Source organism: Kryptolebias marmoratus, linkage group LG13 (genome assembly GCF_001649575.2).
Source record: "Kryptolebias marmoratus isolate JLee-2015 linkage group LG13, ASM164957v2, whole genome shotgun sequence".
Taxonomy (NCBI): Eukaryota; Metazoa; Chordata; class Actinopteri; order Cyprinodontiformes; family Rivulidae; genus Kryptolebias; species Kryptolebias marmoratus.
The window spans coordinates 15593847-15612657 of NC_051442.1; the positions used below are offsets into that span (position 1 = coordinate 15593847).

Here is an 18811-nt window from a genome sequence, read left to right on the forward strand (position 1 = left end):
CCTATAGAACTAGACTGAAAGACCATTTAAAGGCCTTTGCAGGTGGTTTGAGTTAATTAGCTGATTAGAGTGTGGTACCAGGTGCCATCAATTTTGAACCTTTTCACAAGATTCTAATTTTCTGATATGATGAATTTGAGATTTTCATTTGTTCTCATTTGTAATCATCAAAATTAAACGAAATAAACATTTGAAATATATGAGTTTGTATGTAATGTATGAATATAATATACAAGTTTCACTTTTTTAATGGAATTACTGAAATCAATCTACTTTTTCATGATATTCTAATTTTATGACCAGCACATGTACATCTACGACTGATTCACTGTTGAAGGCAGCCCAATTAAACATGGCTGCCACAGCTAATCAACATTAGCCGACACAAAAATGGAGATAACTCAGACATCTTTACAGACGTTGAGCTAAACTTTGATGTGGTTGAAGCTGAGAGTCGTTCACAATGCAAACATCTCACATGAGACTGCACATGATGTTATTTTAAAGGTTGAAACAAAACAGCTAAAACTGACATTTCTCCTCAAAAAAAGATTTTAGTTTATAACATCAACCGATAGTAATTATTTCAAGGAATGCTAGGCTTTGACTTTATACAGATATTTATTTTAATTCTTGTGTCTGTAGAGGATCTCGAGCTGTGTAGGCCATATTTATTATATGTTAAGAAAGAAAGAAATGAAGCAGAATCTTTAGTTGATGATTTATTCCTGTAAAAGTTGTTCCTGCATGTTTTGAACCATTCTGCTGTCGCTGGTGCTGACTGGTGTCCACCCACCTGTGTCTTGGGAGAGGCTGGCGCTGTAGCTGTCGCTCTCTGTTGCCGTGATGCCGTGCGAGCCCATCGTCCTCCAGTCCGAGGTCAGGGTTCGTGCCGAGGCCGTGGACTGGCTCTGACACGGTCTGCTCAGCGTCCACTGGCTGGAGTATCTGTTCCTGGAGCTGTGAGCCGATTTAATGCTTTTCCTGGACACGGGGTCTGCGAGGGGCCACAAAGAAGACAGGGAGGCGGCTCGGTGAGACACGGGCCCTACGTTCAAACGCTCGACAAATTTCACTGTGGCGTTCTGAAACGGGTGTGCTGGAACTCACTTGTGCCAGGCCGGATGTCTGACATGTCGATCAGAGGCCCTGAGTTCTGGATGAGCGCGTGGTGATGCAGAGACACTCCTGTGCAGAAGTTCTGTGGGTTTACCGACTGGCTGAACTCGGTGTCGGTCACCGGCACCGCCGCTTTGTCCTCTCCTGTCGCGGACACACACGAGGAGACACACCCTTCAGCACGTTACAGATGACCCACCGAGAACAGAAAATCGTGTTCGTCGACACGCAGCCGCTTACCTATCTGCTTGATGCCTTCCTTGTCCTCGATGAGGAGCTGAACACGAGGGATGTCAATGTGGAGCCTCGGCCCTTGAGGAGGGCCCTTCACAGGTGTGTCTATACTGCGATTGTTCTTGCTGCACACACAGGGACAACACGTAATAAATCTCATGTCCTGTGTAAGAAAAGCACGCGAGCACAGATATCTTCAAGTGTGGCATTTATCTCTAACCTGATAAGCATTTCAGCCAGGCTCTTTGCATCTGTAAGAAGAGAATATCTTCATTAGAATTTGGTTGAATCTAATCATAATCTTTATAAAATGTCACTCTGTGGTGTAAAACTATGATAGAGTTGTTCATTTTTTTCATTCTGCCTCTCACCTCTGAGCCGTTTAAGCCTCTTCTCTTTGCGCTTCTTGCGGATAATAAAGAGCAAAGCCACACCCAGAGTGACCAGGATGACCGGGGAGCCGATGGAGAACAGCTTTTTCACATCATCGCCCTCTCCACGAGCAGATTTAATGGGAGGGATTGTACCTGATAAGAGGAAAAAAAAACATAAGATAAAACTACGTTAATCAAAGCCCTCGGTGATCATCTTGTGATAAGAAATGACAAAGTTATAGCTATTTTGGTCAAATCTCATGCAATATTACAAGATCTGGTGCAGTGTGTTAACGCTCGGAGTGTTGTGAATGACTCTCAGCTGCTACTATTTTTGGTCAAAATCTGTAAAATTTCATAAATTATAGCTATTTTTGTGTTTACTAAGGGTGTTTAGTTGTGGCAACCAGCTTAAGTTGGGTTGACTTAACAGACAGACAAACATGGGCAAAAACATTATCACTTTCACCTTTTAGTGGCAGATGATATCTGACAAGAGGAAGCAAAAGATGAGAAGACACCAATAACAAAAAAAGGAGGATCCACTCACTGCCGTCATAGTCAGTTGTAGCAAATTGGGAGGTCTGGTTCCCGCAGCCGGCGCTGTTGCAGGCCTTCATTTTGAGCTCGTACCAGGTGGCCTCGCGCAGCTCGCTGAGGAACAGCTGATTGGTGGAGTTGGCCTTGAGGCTCTGCCAGGCCCAGGTGCCTTTGGGCCTGAAGTCCAGCATGAGGTCGGTGATGGGGCAGCCACCGCTGGTCCAGCCCTGCAGGTTGAGTCCCGCGTGAGTGGAGTTGATGTGGGTGAGCAGAGGCTGGTCCTTGTTGAAAACCGGTTCTGGGGATGGGGAAAGATGAGAAATTAATCTGTCAGTAAAGTCAAATCCTTTTGTAAGTTTGAAAAGAGAAACGGGCACCAGCACTCACCTCTCCCGTGCGTCTTTGCCTCGATGATCTCACTGATGCGTCCTGAGCCCACGCTGTTCTTGGCGGCCAGCTTGACTTTGTACCACGTTCCGCAGCGCAGATTGTCCAGCCTGAAGGAACGCTCACTGGAGCTGATGAACACGTCCCTCCATTCCTCTGTGTTGTCCACAGAATACTGCAGCACGAATCCTGCAGTCACACAAAACAAATAATGTCAGAAAAAAACAACTTCCCAACATCAAAGATTTACTTCTGAAGTTTGCAATGTTGTCCACCAGGGGGCGACAATCACCTTCAAATTGTCAGTCAGCTGAAGTTTGACTCTTTTTACACCAAAAACACAAGCTGATTGTGCATGCATACATGAAATTGACAGCAAGAGGGTAGAAAACACTGAAAAATATATTTTAGCAAATCTTGTTGTGGAGCTAGATTTGTTTTCTGATGCAAGGCAGAAAGAGGTGCACCCGAAGGGAGCTCAGTAGACTACCTCTGATGGAGCTTCCGCCGTTGTCCCCAGGTATCCAAGCCAGGGTGATGGAGGAGGTGGAGGTGGTGGAAACGGTCAGACGAGGCTGATCAGGAGGAACTGCACAAACACGCACCGAGCGTCAACGACAGTCCACGGTGCGCCCGTCGACCAAATAAATCAGTTTTCCTCTTACCCTGCACCACCAGGTTCACGATGATGGTGTCGAAGCCTAAAGTGTTAGTGGCCGTGCAGGTGTAGTACCCAGAGTCCTCTGCCTTGACTGATCGCAGCACCAGCGTGCCGTTGGATAGGATCTGCCTCTGGCTGTCGGCTGTCACGGGAATGGCAGAGTCCTCACTGATGAGAAAGTCAAAACAAGCTGTAGTTAGCATCTTGATAGTTACCATCTTCCCTCAGAGGCAGCAGCCGTGTCTGTCTGAGTCACAACTCCGAGATATAAGCGGTGCGCGGAGAGCTCTGACCTTTCTTTGGTCCATTTAATTGTGGGGGTGGGCTCTCCGACTGAGCTGCAGGGCAGACGCACTTCCTTCATCCACGGGGTGGTAACTGTGCCCCCGAATGACAGGATCTTAGCCGGGACTGCACATAAAAGACACAACATATCGAATGGTTAACTTACACCTTTGACATGCACTGAAACGGTAATAAATACAGCGTGGTGTCCGTTTCCACACTTCAGGTTGTCTGTCCCTGTCTGCTTTTTGCTGTATGAGTCGCCTAAATAGCCTGAGGGAAAAGGCTGAAGGAAGGAGAACACGCAGCAGGGGGGTTTGATGTTGTTGCCCTCATGCCCTTCTCCTAGGTTTACTTTATTTTTACTCCATAGATCCTCCTTTCTATTGATTCCTGCCTTCTTCCGTTCTCCCCGGGGGTCATTTTACTAGATAGGCCCTGTTCATCACCACATAATTAACAACAGCAACAGAGCCACGACTCAATCAATACTACAGCTGTCAATCAATAGCAGGGAAAGTAGCAGGAGAAGGGAGTCAGGAGGCGACAGGAGCATGCTGTCGGTTCACGGCCGTCTTTAGCGCTCATAACCTTTGCGCACGGTTCTCTTTACCCTTCTCCTCCGCCGCAGGCTCGCCCCGAAGGACCCACCTTTCCCAGCAGGCTCCACTGTGACCTTTGAGCTGATGTTGCCTCGGCCAGCGGTTGTCACGGCTGCGGCCCAGATGTGGTACTGTTTGCCACGGGTAAGGTGCGTGATGCGATAGAAGAGCATCTCTGGGTTGGCCTCGTACTCGCTGGGCGCCTGCGAAAGCAAACACGCCACCGCACGTCAGCGAGCTCTGATAACACAGCAACAAGACAGGCGTGGTGGGAGCTCGGGAGGCAGAAGCCCGACTGAGGAGCTGAGCTGCTGTGATTTGTTGTAATCGGATGAAAAAACACTTACAAAATGCCTGAAGATATTTGTATTTCTGAGTAGAAAAATGCGTTTTTATCAACTTTAGCTATAGCTGTATTTTGAATCAGCTAAAATTAGTGCAGTAATTATTAGTTATATTTTTATACCTATGTATTTTGTTTATAAATGCTCAGATTATAAACATCTGATATAATCAGATAGAATTTATTTTATTCTATTCATGCATCTGACTAAACCCAGAAAAGCTGCAGTCTTATAGCTTTATAGCAGTTTATGCAAATGGTATTTTGTAAACTTTTACTCTCAATTATTCCAACAAATATATGTTATTAATATATGTTACAGCTACCAAATACCCACAGAACTTTATTTAAATAAATGTGTAATGCTAAAATATGGGCAAATGACAAGTTTACATTAAACTGCTCTGAATCTTTTGAGACTGAAGTATTTTTAAGACGACAGTAATCCACTTTGGTTTGTCCCCGCTCAGACTAGCCTCTATTTTGTCATTCTGGTTTGCATTAAACTCTGTTCCCACAAACTGAAATCGTTCAAACCTCTATCTACAGCAGGTAAAATATTGATTGTTCATAACCTGTCCACAGAACCTCAGTTCAAATCTGAACTGTGGTTTTAAAATAATCCAGATACAATATGCAGCACTTTTGTGTTGAATCAGGTTTTATGTATTTTACACTCATGGGGATATTATTCATTATTTTCTATAAATGTATTTTTACCAAATTTGCTGATTTATAAGCAGTTATTTGGAGCTTTTTTTCTAAAATGGATCTCCTGTTCAGAAGTTCAATGAGCTCAATTATGAACAACTGCAGAGTTCCTTCATCAGAAATATCTCTCCCAGATGTTTACTGAAATTCTGTAGCCACTAAGCTGTTTTTTGGAACTAAAAAAATCTAAAATATCCTTATTTTTAGTCAGTAACAGCCCGACTACTCTAAGAACAAACTGAATGGCCTTCTGATCAATGGATGAGAGACACTTAAGAAAATTCTGAAATACAAAACTGAAACCACCACGCCAGATAACTCTACCTTTTTATCTGCAAACTTTAAATTTTAAAGTAAATATTACATTTATTGTCAGTCACGGATATTTAAGTTAAATAACTTTCAGCTGCATGTCAATCATCGTTTCTGCAACAGAAAGAAAACCCACAACAAATTCTACATTTAGTCCCATCCAGGCAAAAATCTCTTCAAAGTTCTGTTCTCACTTTGTCTTTCTTTCTTTCTCTTTGACATATATGAAACGTTTTCAGTGTGAGGCAGTTTTTTCCAGGACTAACTCAGTGCTGAGCTGCAGAAAAAGAATGGATGAGGCAGTTATGTGCAATATGTTGAGATAAAAAGAGCTATAAAAGGTGACATTACATATATTTCTTGGAAAAAAAGTGTGCTTTCCAAGTTATATTGTTCAATATAATGTCATTTCTTTAGGTCTCGGAAATAGATTATATTATGATTACTATTTCCACCCTGTTTGTAGACATTTCTTTCTTTCAGACTGATACAAAAAACCGTATTGCCAAAAAATGAAATAGTTGTATCTCTTTTTTTTATCTCTTTAATTGGTTCATCTCTCAGTGTTCATCTTCAGTTCCTTCCCCATTTGTTTTCCTGCTTTTCCCTCTTCCCCTCTCTGTGTTGCTCAGTGAAGAGTAGGGGATGGATGGACAGAAGGGAGGGGTGTGTGTGTGTGTGTGTGTCAGGGGTTCGAACATTCCTCCAGCATCGTGGTGGTGGTGTTGTGGTGATCCAGGGAGTGATACGGGGAGATAATGAAAAGACGGACAAAAAGCGCTCTCATCTCAGTGTGACTGATACCCTCCTCTGCTCCTCCCTTCCACCCCGCCTGTCCTCCCGCATCCCTCTCTTTTTCTATCATTTCCCCGTGGTGTCTCCCTACCTCTAATGGTGTGTGTCTCTTTTTCCTCCCTCAGCCTCCTTCGCTCGCCCCCCCCACCTCCCTCCCGTTTCTGCCTATACTCATTTACATGGCACTCATGCACGGGAAGGGGAGGAATATTTGTGAATAATAAGAAAGTGAGATTCCTCCCTTGTATCAGACTTCACCGTGCACTCGGTGTTTGTGCGCAGACAGTCCTAACAAACATCGAAACGCCGCACATATACGTTTATAAATAGAAAATGTTGAAAATGCGATGGGTGTGTGCGTGTGTGTGTGTGCGTGTGAGAGTGTTTCTGATGCGGCAGTGTGCATGTGTGAGCTTGTTCTCGGCCTCATTTGCATATCTACGTCTCATCACGTTGCCAAGACAACCTCATCTGTTCATCTGGGAGGGCAGGAAATAAAGCAATGGTGCAAACACGGTGAAAGAGAGACATGAGCAAAGACACACACACACACACACACACACATATATATATATATATATATATATATATATATATATATATATATATCAACCGGTTCAATTAATAAAAGTGGTTACAAATGAATGGTTTCCTTTGACTGATTTTTATCAGCTTTGCTTGTCAAGTAACAGAAACATGTCTTTTGAGTCACACCCACATGAGGAAAGACTCACCGGCTGTCCAGATCCTGGACTGGAGCAGTAGATGGTGTACTTGCGGATAACACCATTTGGTTTGAGAGGAGGTAACCAGGACACAACCACGCTGTTCGGAGAAGAAGGAACAGCCTTGATGCCAGCTGGTGGACCGGGAACTATAGGAAACAGACCGCAACATCAGCACACGCGAGCATGCATATAAATATATATATATATATATATATATATATATATATATATATATATGTATAGTGTGTGTGTGTGTGTGTGTGTGGTTAGGCATGAGGGCACTGGGTGATGGATGCTCGTTAAAGCGAGCAGGGTTGTTTGCAGATTGAAAGTCTTATCCTGCACTAAGCCGCTCTGGGAGGACTTGGAAGAAGTCCCTTTTGGGTGGACGGCGGTGACATATGTTCGTTCAGACAACTGGTCAGCAGTTCGGACTCTGTGACGCCCAGCATTCTCTTAACTCTCAAACCCACAAACAGATTAGATGTTAGAGCCTGATCCGACACTAGCCCTCTTCAGCCTGACACTGGACCCTACTTAATGCTCCGATTAGAAGATAATGGCTTGAGAAGGCTTTGAGAACAGATTCACGCCTTACAAAAACACATCAGGGCGCTGGATGCTGTTAAAGAGGAAGAAAAATGCCTCTGTCACAATGATCGTACAGTGCATGGCTCAGCCTATCCAAGCCTATTCAATCCTCACTATAAATATAACCCGTGCCTGACAGCGGGCCTCATCTGGGCTTTACAGAGGGAGCCTAACACAGTGTAAGACCCGGCCCTGTAAATCCATCCCCCAGCTCTTCTTTTGATTCTCTGTGAGGCCCCCTGATCCAGTCATTCAGCCCTTGACTCCTTCACCTTACACATGACATGAGCCGGCATGAAAACAACATTAACTGAGAAAGGAGAGGTGTAGTGAGGGCCGCTTTTAAAAGAGGGAGGCGGGGATGAGATCGCGGGGGGAGAATGGGAGGTTCCTGTGGGAGCGATCGCGGCGGCCGTCGTGGGGAGGAGGAGGAGCAGAGGAGGCAGGGATCATTATCATAACCCGACTGCCATGTCAAAGTAGGAGTGGCAGTGCGAGCGGGGAGAGATAAGTCCCATCTGGTGCCCAAAATCTGCCCCAGACTCCAGACAGGCAGGCAGACCGTCTGCTGAGCGATGGTGAGGAGGAGAGGCACAATGATGCTGAGTGAACATGGATACCTTGTGCAAGACTGCACCGATCAGAGGCTAACGTGTCACAACAAACCAGAGCTACAACCCCAATTCAACAAAGTTGGGTCGTTGTGCAAAAGGTGAATAAAAAAAGAATGTAATGATTTGCAAATCTCATAAACCCATATTTTATTCACAGTGGAACAAAGTAAACATATCAAATGCTTAAACTGAAAAACTGTACCATATTTAGAAAACAAACAAGGAAATTTAAACTTTATGGCAGCAACACCTCTAAAAAAAGATGTGCATCTAACCTAAACCTCATTACCTTAATCTCCTGTTTCTTACTTATTTGCTTTTACAGCCTTTCGCTGCTTCTGTCCCGTCTTTTATGAAATTTGTTGCTGCCATAAAATAAAATAATAACACTCCTTATTTATTTTAACTTTTTCAAAAACAGACTTGTACACAAAAATGTTTCAAAATAAATAAAAACGAAACGGCCGTGTGTGAAATCGATAACATTTCCCAGGGCCTTAATTGCCGTCAGCCAAGACGACACAGTGTGTTCACTTTTCTATCTTTGCATCTTTAACCCTTTGGGCCCCTCCTCCTCCTTCATAAAGAGACATAGATCTGACTGTAATCCTGCCTCCAATGGTGTAAGCACAAAATTAATTCTCTCTAATCCACGAGGAGTTAATCCCCATGCCTGTGGCAAAAGAGCTGCTGAAGAGGATGCAGGCCCAGGCTGACGGCTGACTTCTGGATGCTCAGAGAGCGCAGACCCCCTCCATGTCCCCCTCCACTCCACCCGCCCTGCCTCAGCCCTGAGCCGTGGACCCAAATCCTCTTAATTCTCATTAGCGCTGCTAATGGAGCTCCCCAACATAAATGAGCTTTTGTTAAAGGTCGGAGATACAACACAGGGTTATATTTTTCTTTTTGTCATCTGCCTCTCATTCACTGTCTCTTTACGCTGTCAGCACTTCCTTAAACATGTTTATGAAAATAAGGTAGACGCCGTGCACTCACGATCCTCGCGGGTTTGGATGTACAAAACGTTGCTGCGGACCCCGTCTCCAGCCTGTGTGTAGGCCAGGACCTGGACGCTGTAGTTGGTGAACTTCTCAAGGCCTCGCAGCTCCACCTGCTCGCGTGTGGTGGTGATGTTCTGCATCTCTCCCCATTCTGAGAGAAAACACAGTCCAGCTTCTAAAAATTCAACTCATACGCGACTAAACTGCTTTGCTAAATACGTTTTGAAGGAAATGCCTGGACCACGGGGTTATGGGTGAGGTGAGAGGAATGTCACAAAACTAAACATGTCTTTTACTTTTTTCTTGAAGCATAAATATGGAAAACATATTTAAACCATTGGGGGACTGTTTTTAATTTATATGGACTCCTTGATAAAATGAAAACAAGTCTACAAAGCAAGCTTAGTGATTTCTGATTAGTTTTACTCAAACGGGATTCTCGGTGTCAAGATTGAACTGAAAATAATTTACATCTCAACCTCACAACATATAGATACTACGCTACAAAATGATCAACACAAAGACAGCACGAACAAACAAAGTGTTTCATGAGGAAAGGTGTGGACGAGCACTGACTCACAGCACTGACACAGAGGAAGGTGAGCGGGAGGAGGAGGAGGAGGAGGAGGGGGGGGAAGTGATGAATTTTAGAATGAGATAGGTGATAATTACTCTGCATCGGCCACTGGGCCTGGCCCCCACAGCACCCACCTCCGTCAGGGAAGAGGGACCAAAACACCACCCGGTAGCCTTTCAGCACACCGTGCAGCGTCATGCGTGGAGGCTCCGCCCACGTGATCACCGCCTCGTCCGACGTCACCGAGATGGCTCTCACGTTCTGCGGAGGCTCGCTCGGCACTGGAAAGAACAGGGGGGAGAGTCAGGGCTGCACAAATCCAGTTTATGAATATTGAATTCATCAGGGCCCTCTTTAAAATAAATCCTTGTTGCCACGAAGACCCGACAGATGGAAGAAACCATAGCTCAACATCACAAATCACAGGCAATCACTGCCGAAATAAATCAGTCAAATGGGCTCAAATTAGCTCTGAATTGCTCCTTGTTCCTTCCCAGCATTCGGAGAGGCGAGGAGAAGTGGTGTTGGTGGGGGTTTGATGGCAGGGAGGAAGAGCAGCGAGAGAGCCGCATGAATGGTGAAACAGCTCAACCTAAGGGGTTAAAATGCAGATGAGGGGAGTAGGACGGAAGACCGTGTTAATCTTTAATCCTGTAGAAGTAAGGGCGGCTTCAGATTTCATGATTGTGAAATTGCTATCAAGCCGTTACTCCTCACTCAGACAGGAAGTGTTTATTTGAGGAGGACGAGGGAGGAACCAATGAGAACAAAAAACGGGGGGGGCACTCCTGTTTTTTTTTTGCCAGCCTAATGAGGGGGGCTAATTAGAGAACGAGCCGCGAAGTGCTGCTGATCTATTTCCACCATTTTGTTTCAGCACCTGTGTCTGTTCATCTATATTCATTTCCATCCTGATGTTGCACAAATAAAAGGCGTATTCGGTGTACATATTTTCCTTTCTTTTCTCACGGCCCCTTGTCTTTTCCTCCCCACTCTCTCTCCGTGTAGCTCTCGTACCGTCTTCCAGGGTGGTGGCGTTGATCTCGGTGCTGGACGGGCCCGTCCCGGCCCTGTTGAAAGCCTGGACGACGACCCCGTACTGAGCAAACTTCTTCAGGTTGTCCAGAGTGTAGACTTCACTGTCCCCCGTGGCTTTCATCTCCACGATGCTGTACTGGCCGTTGCTGCCCGGACCGTTCTCCCTGTAACCGATCTGATAGCCTCGGATTACCCCGTTCTGCAGCTCCTTCTTAGGAGCCTAAAAGTTTAGAAGAAAAGGGAAAAAAAAGGGTTATTTATAGAATTTGGCAACAATATTAAAGTACAGAAACAGAAGCAGAGGTAGAAATTTATAATAAAAACAATTCCTAAGTTTTATTTCCAAGAAAAGGTTTGATTTTTGTAAGTGTGCAAGTATTTAGTATTAAAGTTCACTACACTGGACTTGGTTAACAGGTTTAACATTCTCCAAAAGCATCCAAAATCAACTGCATATCTGCAAACGATTATTTCTAAACCAATAAAACCTATTTTGAGACATAAAAAAGCCTTAAAAATAGATCCACAAGTTAACTGCCCCTCTGCGGAAAGAGGAAATATATTCTACTGTAGATGTTTAGATAATATTTTTCCTCAAAAGCTCGTGTGGAAATGTTTCCAGCAGCTAAATCTCTGTTTTGTTTCATTCCGTTGTTGCTTTGTTTGGATGAATGTGTTTTGAAACCGAGCGTTTTAGCTTTTCTTGAATTATTGAAACAGCAGATGCAAGCTGCTGAAGACAGAAAATCATCTTTGAACTTTACTGTAAATTCACAAACAATGGATTCTACAAAACATTTGTAACAGAAATAATCAGCTTCAGAACAGTAAAAAAAACATCAAACGTGTATCTTAAGTTAATAAGAAGCTAACCCATTAGATCATCAACTGTGCCAAATGATCACAGTTTTGATTAATCTTTTATATAAATGCACCAAAAAACACTTTATATTTGTTTGAAATAAAAATACATTCTAACCTTTTGTGAATGAAAAATAACTCCTGAGACTCAAACTTATTCATCAGTAAAAACAAATGACAAAAATTGAACTAAATCAAATAAAAACACTGTAAACATTACGAGCTTGAACATGACTTCTATCCTTGGAAACCTACTTGTGAGGTTTACATTTAAAATTTCGATTATAGATCTTTATAATCTTAAAGTGGAGTCATATTAATATTCAGCAAGGTCTCCACTGTGACACAGGCACAAACAGACAGGCCTAAGATATGAAGCACAAAAGAAACATGATATTTTTTACCCTCCATGTAACTCGGATGCTCTGAGACGTCATCGGCTGGAGGACCACTTCCATCGGCGGCCCGTCAGGTGCTGTTTAATTCAATTTAAGTATTACTGTTAATGTTCACTGCTCTGATACAAATAATAAAGAAAATGCAAGAAAAGGACGACATTATGAGGGACAAAATGAACACTTACGTGCTTCCTCTGTGCTGATTGTGAGCTCTTTGCTGGGGAGGCTGCGGCCAATTTTATTGTAGGAGTACATGCGGATGCTGTAGACACAGGCTGGGTGCAGCTCCACGATGTTGGCTTGATTGTTGGTCGGAGAGATGTTTCTGGTTGTGTACATGTGATCCCAGGAGTCTGGTAAACATGAGCAAAAGTTAGAAATGATTTAAAGCTATATCAAAAACAAAACTTGCACAAAACGCTCAAGGCTAGGCTGCTTTTTTAGCACCTACCTGACTTGTTCTTGTACTCAATGTCATAGCTGGTAATGATGCTGTTGCCGTCAAACCTTTGGATCCAGCGCAGGTTCATGCTCCTGTCCTTCACCTCCCTGACTTCCAGCTCAGGGGGATCTGGCGGTTCTGTATTTGTAGGAAACAGAGCGAAGAAGAGTGAATTGTGCCGCTGCTAACCCTGGAGATGTTACGCTATAAACCCATTGCTATCAGGCAGTTTATATTACAAACACATTTTAGAGCATCTAACGAATTCTGATGCATTGTGCAGAGAATGGGATCAGGAGAAATACCTTGCACTGTGAGTTGGATGAGCCCTCGACCCTCTCCGTAGGAGTTGATGGCATGACAGGAGAAGAAGACCGAGTCTCCTCGCTCGGCTGGGTTCAGCTGAGAGCAAGAGAACAAACAGGAAACGATTATTTGCAGCACAAACTACAGCTTGGTTCAAAAATGGGTTTTTAGAAAGCATTTTAATCAACATTGTTCCTTTAAAACCCATATTTGTAAAAACACACAATACAAGCCAGTTTAACACCATATAGTGATTAGATGTGTTTGTTTTAATTAAAGATCTTGTGGAATCTGTTAGCTTTGTGCTGGGATGACTCTCTGCTGCTACCGCACCAAACCTGAGCTTGGTATCTGTAATAAGTTATAGCCTTTTTTTGTGTTGGACGAGGTAAATTAACTGTGGCAGCCATCTTGAATCAGGTCCAGAAATTAATCAGCTGTAGCTCTATCTCCATTGATTACTTTCTGAAAGTTTCTTTAAAATCCACTCAGTGGTTCATTAGATTTTTTGCTAACAGATCGACAAACAAGCACACGCACATACAGCCACAGACAGACGATTTCACGACTGCCTGCCTTTCATGGCGGCGGGTGATAAAAAATGGTCAGTTGAGGAACAAATCAACACAGGTTTCGCATCTCCAACCGTCCAGCTCCTCAACCAATCTAAGTTTACTGTAAAGACCTCAGCTGTGTGTCAGTCAGGTTTTCTGACCTTCAGGGTGGAGATGACTTCATCCCCCTTCTTGTTGATGGTGATGGAGTACCGGGGGTTCCTCTCCGCATCGATGACCGTGTCTCCTCTCTCCCAGCGGATAATAATGGGCTGCTCGCCTCGCGCCGTGCAGTTCAGCTCCTTGGTCTGGCCCTTCCTTGCCATGGTGGTGTTGGGGTGGTTGGTGATCATGGCAGGAACTGAGCAGATTCACAGTCGCGTGTCAGAGTAATGAATAGTTTTATACGGAGTAATGAGATGAGGGAATGGGACTTGTGTACTGAAAGCTGAAGGATATATTACAGATGTATAGATATCACTATTTCTGCCCTTGGTTCTGTGCTGCGATTTCACGCTTCAAGCCCCACTGGTTCTCCTGTCTGTTTCATATTCTTCCCTTCCCACACTTTGGCTTTTTCTTCCTTCACTGTTGCTTTGACATGGATTATTGATTGAACAGAGATCCTGTAGTTTTGTTTTTATCACTAATTCAACAGCCCTTTTCCCCCACCAAACATTCAGAAGCACGCAGACCGACAGCTAAAGCGCACGAATCAATAGCAAAGGCATCCCCTGTTAAAGGTGTGCAGGACCGAGACAAGATTGTGCTGCGTTCATTAGAGGCCAGAACAGCCTGAGGCAAAAGTGCATCTTAGAAGAGCTGATTCCTGGCCAGTAAAAAAACAAAAAAAAAAGCTCTGACTTATCTCTGCACAAGCCAGGTTCATCCTATGGTAAGAACCGGTCGACACTTACTCTTGACAGTGAGGATCATGCTTTTACTGATGTCTGAGCCCACACCGTTGGAGGCCTGACAGAGGTAGTACCCCCGGTCGTCCTCGAGAACATGTCGGATCAGCAGAGAGCCGTTGGACATGATCTGGATGCGGCCTGTAAGTGGGACGGGATGGTACTGCTGTGGGTTTCCAACACCTGCAGGACAGAACAGAAAGCATGCGGGTAAGCATAATTTTTTTCCCCCTCCTGTTTGCGTGTTGATGTTACAGCAGATTTTACCTTTGGCATGCTTCCACATGACCTTTGGAGGTGGGTAACCCTCCACTGAGCAGTTCAGAACTCCAGCTTTCCCATATATGCAGTCCTGGTTGTTGGGCTGCACCACAAAGCGTGGCGGCACTGGGAAACAAAAAAGTCATTTTAGAGTTGAATAATTTTGGCCAAACTGACTTTTACTTTAAGTTAGGTCAAGACAAAAGTGCATTTTTGCCAATTAAAAACAACTCAAAACTGAAAAAGACCATAATAGTTCATGCAAATTACATTTTTGCATTGCATGGCTGCTTACATTGAATTTTGTGGAAAGTACAAATAGCAGCAACAGTAGCAAGATAGCGTTTTTGGTGCAGACTGGAACACTTGCAGCAGAATTATCACAATATTTCTGCCCAAAAAACCATGTTATGAGAAATTGACTGTTGTATAAATATTTATTATATAAAAAATTGCACAAACTGCTATAAATTTTTGAAGACTGGTGTTGGTTTGTTTTAGGCTGCAGCTCCACTTTGGTCTTTGCCTTGGTCAGACAAGTCATTAGCTTGCCAATTCAACCAGAATTAAACTCTTTTTTTCTAAATTGAGGTAAGTCAAAGAGTTAACTAAAAAAGGTAAGATATTAATTGTTCAAAATCTTTTTTGAACTGTTTGAAAGGTCTGAAGTATACCTCTAAAGTGTGGAAAAAGTGAACGTTCCCTAAAAATACCATCTTGAGCTCCTGCAGTTTTGAGCTACTCTGGTTGATTTCCACCGTGCTGCCTTCTCCTCACTCTATCCCTCACCAGTGACAATCAGCTGTCTCTCCCAGCTGACGGTGGCAGCCGCGTTGCTGGCGAGGCAGGTGTAGTTTCCGTTGTGCTTCAGCGTAACCTTGGAGATTTGCAGGGAGCTCATGAACTCTTTGGTCTCTATCGCAACGCCAGAGGCCAAGCCTGGCACGATGAGCTGGCCGTCTTTGTGCCAGGTGATGCGTATGGGCATGTCCCCAGATGACACCACGCAGGCGATGTACATGAGCTTCCCCACTGAGGTAGAGGGGATATCGAAGGGCTGGATGAGCGGTGGCACTGAAAGAGGCAGGAAGAGCGCAGAGAATCAGGGGAAGAAAGGCAGCAATAGATGTCTAAGAGTGGCAGCGTGGCCATCTGGAGCAATGCTAAAAGAAATAGAGAAGGTCATTGGCCGGTGGGCCCCTCTTTGCTGCCACCTCCTTCAGCCCCCCCATCTCCTGCAGCCCATAATAGCTGCTCTGGTTAGAGTCCAATTGGCAGGGGGAAGTCATTCCGTTGCCATAGCAATGGAGGTTGAGGTGGGGGTACTACAGCTGAGACATCTGGGGGATTTAATCTAGGCTTCATTATTATTCATCTAATTAAATCAGAGACACACTCACACTCAGGCACTAGCACACACCCTTAAACACCTCTGCAGCTGCCGCGCTACCATCATTAGCGGACTCACAGACAAAACAAAATGCAGACACAAACATCTAAAAATCTGGAAAAGAAAATCTAAAATCAGTCCCGAAACAGTATTGATCTGAATAAAAAAAAACAACTCAAGTATTATTATAAAACGCTGTACACGAGTACCTTCAAATAGCAATGACTTGGTATTTCTAGATTACAGATTTTTTTTTTTGCCACAATTTGAATTTTGCGTTAACTCAAATCGGAGGCACTTGTTTTATAGAAACATTGTGAAGTTACTCTTTTTTTGTTTCTTTCATTCTATTCTCATACATGAATGGTTACTTTATGTAAACCAAAGACATTATCCAATGAATCCCTTCTTTTCTTTACGGTTACCTTTGACGGTGACGTGAACGGTTTGGTTTATTGACACCTGGGGTTGGATCAAAACGCTACACAAGTAGGTCCCCTCGTCGGCGCCCTTCTGCACGTCCGTGAGCCTCAGGGTGCCGTTCTCAAACACCACTTGTCGATGATTATCAGGCAGCTGCATGCCGTCCTTCAGCCACTTGATGGAGTAATAGGGGTACCCAATCACGCGGCATGTTATATATGTGTTTCTGCCCGCCACTGCTGTGATGTCTCGCATGGGTCTAATTCGAGGTGGACCTGGAGACACGGGGAACGGGAGGGGGGTGGGTGGGGGTGGGGGTGAAGGGAGCAGACAGAGACGAACACGGAGGTTGAAGAGACAGGGCAGATGAGTTGACGGAGGTCATGGCAGAATGGGCGGGGGCACAGCCACGAAGACGGGAGATGAAGAGATAAAAGTTGAGGGGTGGTGTGAATGGGGCGGGTTGACAGGTAGAGAGGAAGGTTAGTTATGCCCCCTTTAATAAAATCTGACTGAGGATATTTGCTGATATCTGCCTAGTCAAGTATTCTATGTGAATTTAAAGCGATAGCTCAGATTTTTTATTACTACGGTTCTGTGGAGTTATCAGCAGTCTGCTTCCTACCTGCTGTAGGCAGCGGTCAGAGCAACATCAGTCTGGAGAATCAGAAAACATTCTTGTTGAAGACTTACACACTAACGGTGCAGCTCATTTCACCTTCATTTCATTGTACTTTTTTTTTGAGTTTCAAGTCAGAAAAATCAGCTGGGATGTTCTCAAAATCCAGAAAAGTCAAAAGTTCTCACCAACCCCCCAAAATCCAATATGGCTGCCTCACACATCAAAAAAGAGGTGACAGGTGCAGTGACGAACGATAACACTTGTTCACATCTCTGTCAGTTTGCCCTACACTAGTCTGGGTATTTTTTAAGCTGATTTTCTTTTCTCCATTTAGATATTTTTCTCCAATCACACATAGAGAAATACCCATGCCACAACACTAGATGGCAAGAACATCCACATTAACAACATATTAAAATACAGAGGAAGAATACTGTAACTATTCTTAGACTTTGCCAAACTCATTAATTTTCTTAAATGCAACTAATAATGTTTGGTGTAGCGTGGATGCAGCCTGAATCAATCACAAAAGACTTTCCTACCCAAATTAGTGAACATGTTGCTACAGTATTTGAAAGCATAACATGCAGAGAAATAAATTATCGGTTTTCATTGCTAATACTGGCCTGGTCACTGAGCACAACAATTGATCAGACAGTTTGCAACCAGAACATGGCGAAATTGGATATCTTTATCCAGATCCAAGTTCTAAGTTATAGATGGAAAATAGGGCCAGTTTCAAAGGGGATTTCTGCCATCTTTAAAATAACAAACAACTAAAATCTCAACATATTTCATAGCCACATATGTAAACTGAACCTGTACCCTGCCATCACATTACTAGCAACAGTCTAGAGACCAATGATCTTTGGTACCAAAAAAAAGTTAGCAAAATATCATTTGAATCAACTTCTATAAATTGAAATTTAAGCCTTTCAAAGATGACAGAAATCTACTTGGGAACCAGGCCTAATCTGTAGCTGTTGTCTTTACTTTCTAAAGACAGCTACTTCCTGATTATCTAAACTTTCATTATTCAGACTGCTATCTACTGCAGGTAAGATAATGACTGCAGAAAACAACTCCACAGAAGCCCACTTCAAAAAATCTGAGACATCCCTTGAAGAGAGAAAGTACAATGGATTGTATTGTAAGCTAGCTAACAATCTAGCTGGATGGATGGATAGATAGATAGATAGATAGATAGATAGATAGATAGATAGATAGATAGATAGATAGATAGATAGATAGATAGATAGATAGATAGATAGATAGATAGATAGATAGATAGATAGATAGATAGATAGATCACTAAGCCCTGCATGTTTGAATTGAGTCAGGTGTAGAGTGCATTTATATTGAAAAGCAGACAGGCACCTCTTACGTTTATGCGCGCTTGGTACTCGGCGCTACCGGCCGAGTTGCGTGCGACGCAACGATACACTCCCCCGTCTCGAATGAGCGGACTGCTGACGTTAACGTGAGACACGGTGAGGCCGTCTGACAGCGTGTACTGGCTGGTCTTGTAGGTGGAGTCTCGTACGACGGGCTCATCGTCCAGCGTCCAGGTGATGGAGGGGGGCGGAGCTCCTTTTGCACCACACATCAGGGAGAAAGGCTCGCCGGGGTTCACCACCCGCTCGCTGAAGGAAGACACAATACGAGGAGTACCATCTGAGAGTGGCCAGGAGGAAGCAGAAACAGAGAGCTTTGATTAAAACCAAACAAATC

General features: G+C 43.9%; 1 protein-coding gene across 3 annotated transcripts in view; it reads right to left on the reverse strand.

The window, feature by feature from the left end:
* The window catches only part of LOC108247600 (Down syndrome cell adhesion molecule-like protein 1 homolog), a 67115-nt gene that overhangs the window by 6801 nt on the left and 41503 nt on the right, over nucleotides 1-18811 (reverse strand). The window contains exons 7-31 of one of the 3 annotated variants that reach the window (XM_037979206.1): nucleotides 18458-18754; nucleotides 16461-16733; nucleotides 15435-15719; nucleotides 14652-14771; nucleotides 14391-14567; nucleotides 13635-13834; nucleotides 12919-13015; nucleotides 12623-12751; nucleotides 12357-12524; nucleotides 12178-12248; nucleotides 10892-11132; nucleotides 9970-10155; nucleotides 9293-9448; nucleotides 7098-7237; nucleotides 4252-4405; nucleotides 3609-3726; nucleotides 3320-3483; nucleotides 3145-3243; nucleotides 2655-2843; nucleotides 2278-2565; nucleotides 1725-1880; nucleotides 1574-1604; nucleotides 1360-1478; nucleotides 1111-1263; nucleotides 797-997 (exon numbers count right to left, since the gene is read on the reverse strand). In XM_037979206.1, coding sequence (XP_037835134.1) covers nucleotides 797-997; nucleotides 1111-1263; nucleotides 1360-1478; nucleotides 1574-1604; nucleotides 1725-1880; nucleotides 2278-2565; nucleotides 2655-2843; nucleotides 3145-3243; nucleotides 3320-3483; nucleotides 3609-3726; nucleotides 4252-4405; nucleotides 7098-7237; nucleotides 9293-9448; nucleotides 9970-10155; nucleotides 10892-11132; nucleotides 12178-12248; nucleotides 12357-12524; nucleotides 12623-12751; nucleotides 12919-13015; nucleotides 13635-13834; nucleotides 14391-14567; nucleotides 14652-14771; nucleotides 15435-15719; nucleotides 16461-16733; nucleotides 18458-18754 — 4212 coding nt within the window. Of the gene's footprint in view, nucleotides 1-796; nucleotides 998-1110; nucleotides 1264-1359; nucleotides 1479-1573; nucleotides 1605-1724; nucleotides 1881-2277; nucleotides 2566-2654; nucleotides 2844-3144; nucleotides 3244-3319; nucleotides 3484-3608; nucleotides 3727-4251; nucleotides 4406-7097; nucleotides 7238-9292; nucleotides 9449-9969; nucleotides 10156-10891; nucleotides 11133-12177; nucleotides 12249-12356; nucleotides 12525-12622; nucleotides 12752-12918; nucleotides 13016-13634; nucleotides 13835-14390; nucleotides 14568-14651; nucleotides 14772-15434; nucleotides 15720-16460; nucleotides 16734-18457; nucleotides 18755-18811 lie in introns of those variants that run through there. The other 2 variants (XM_017435867.3, XM_037979207.1) reach the window with 2 other exon arrangements.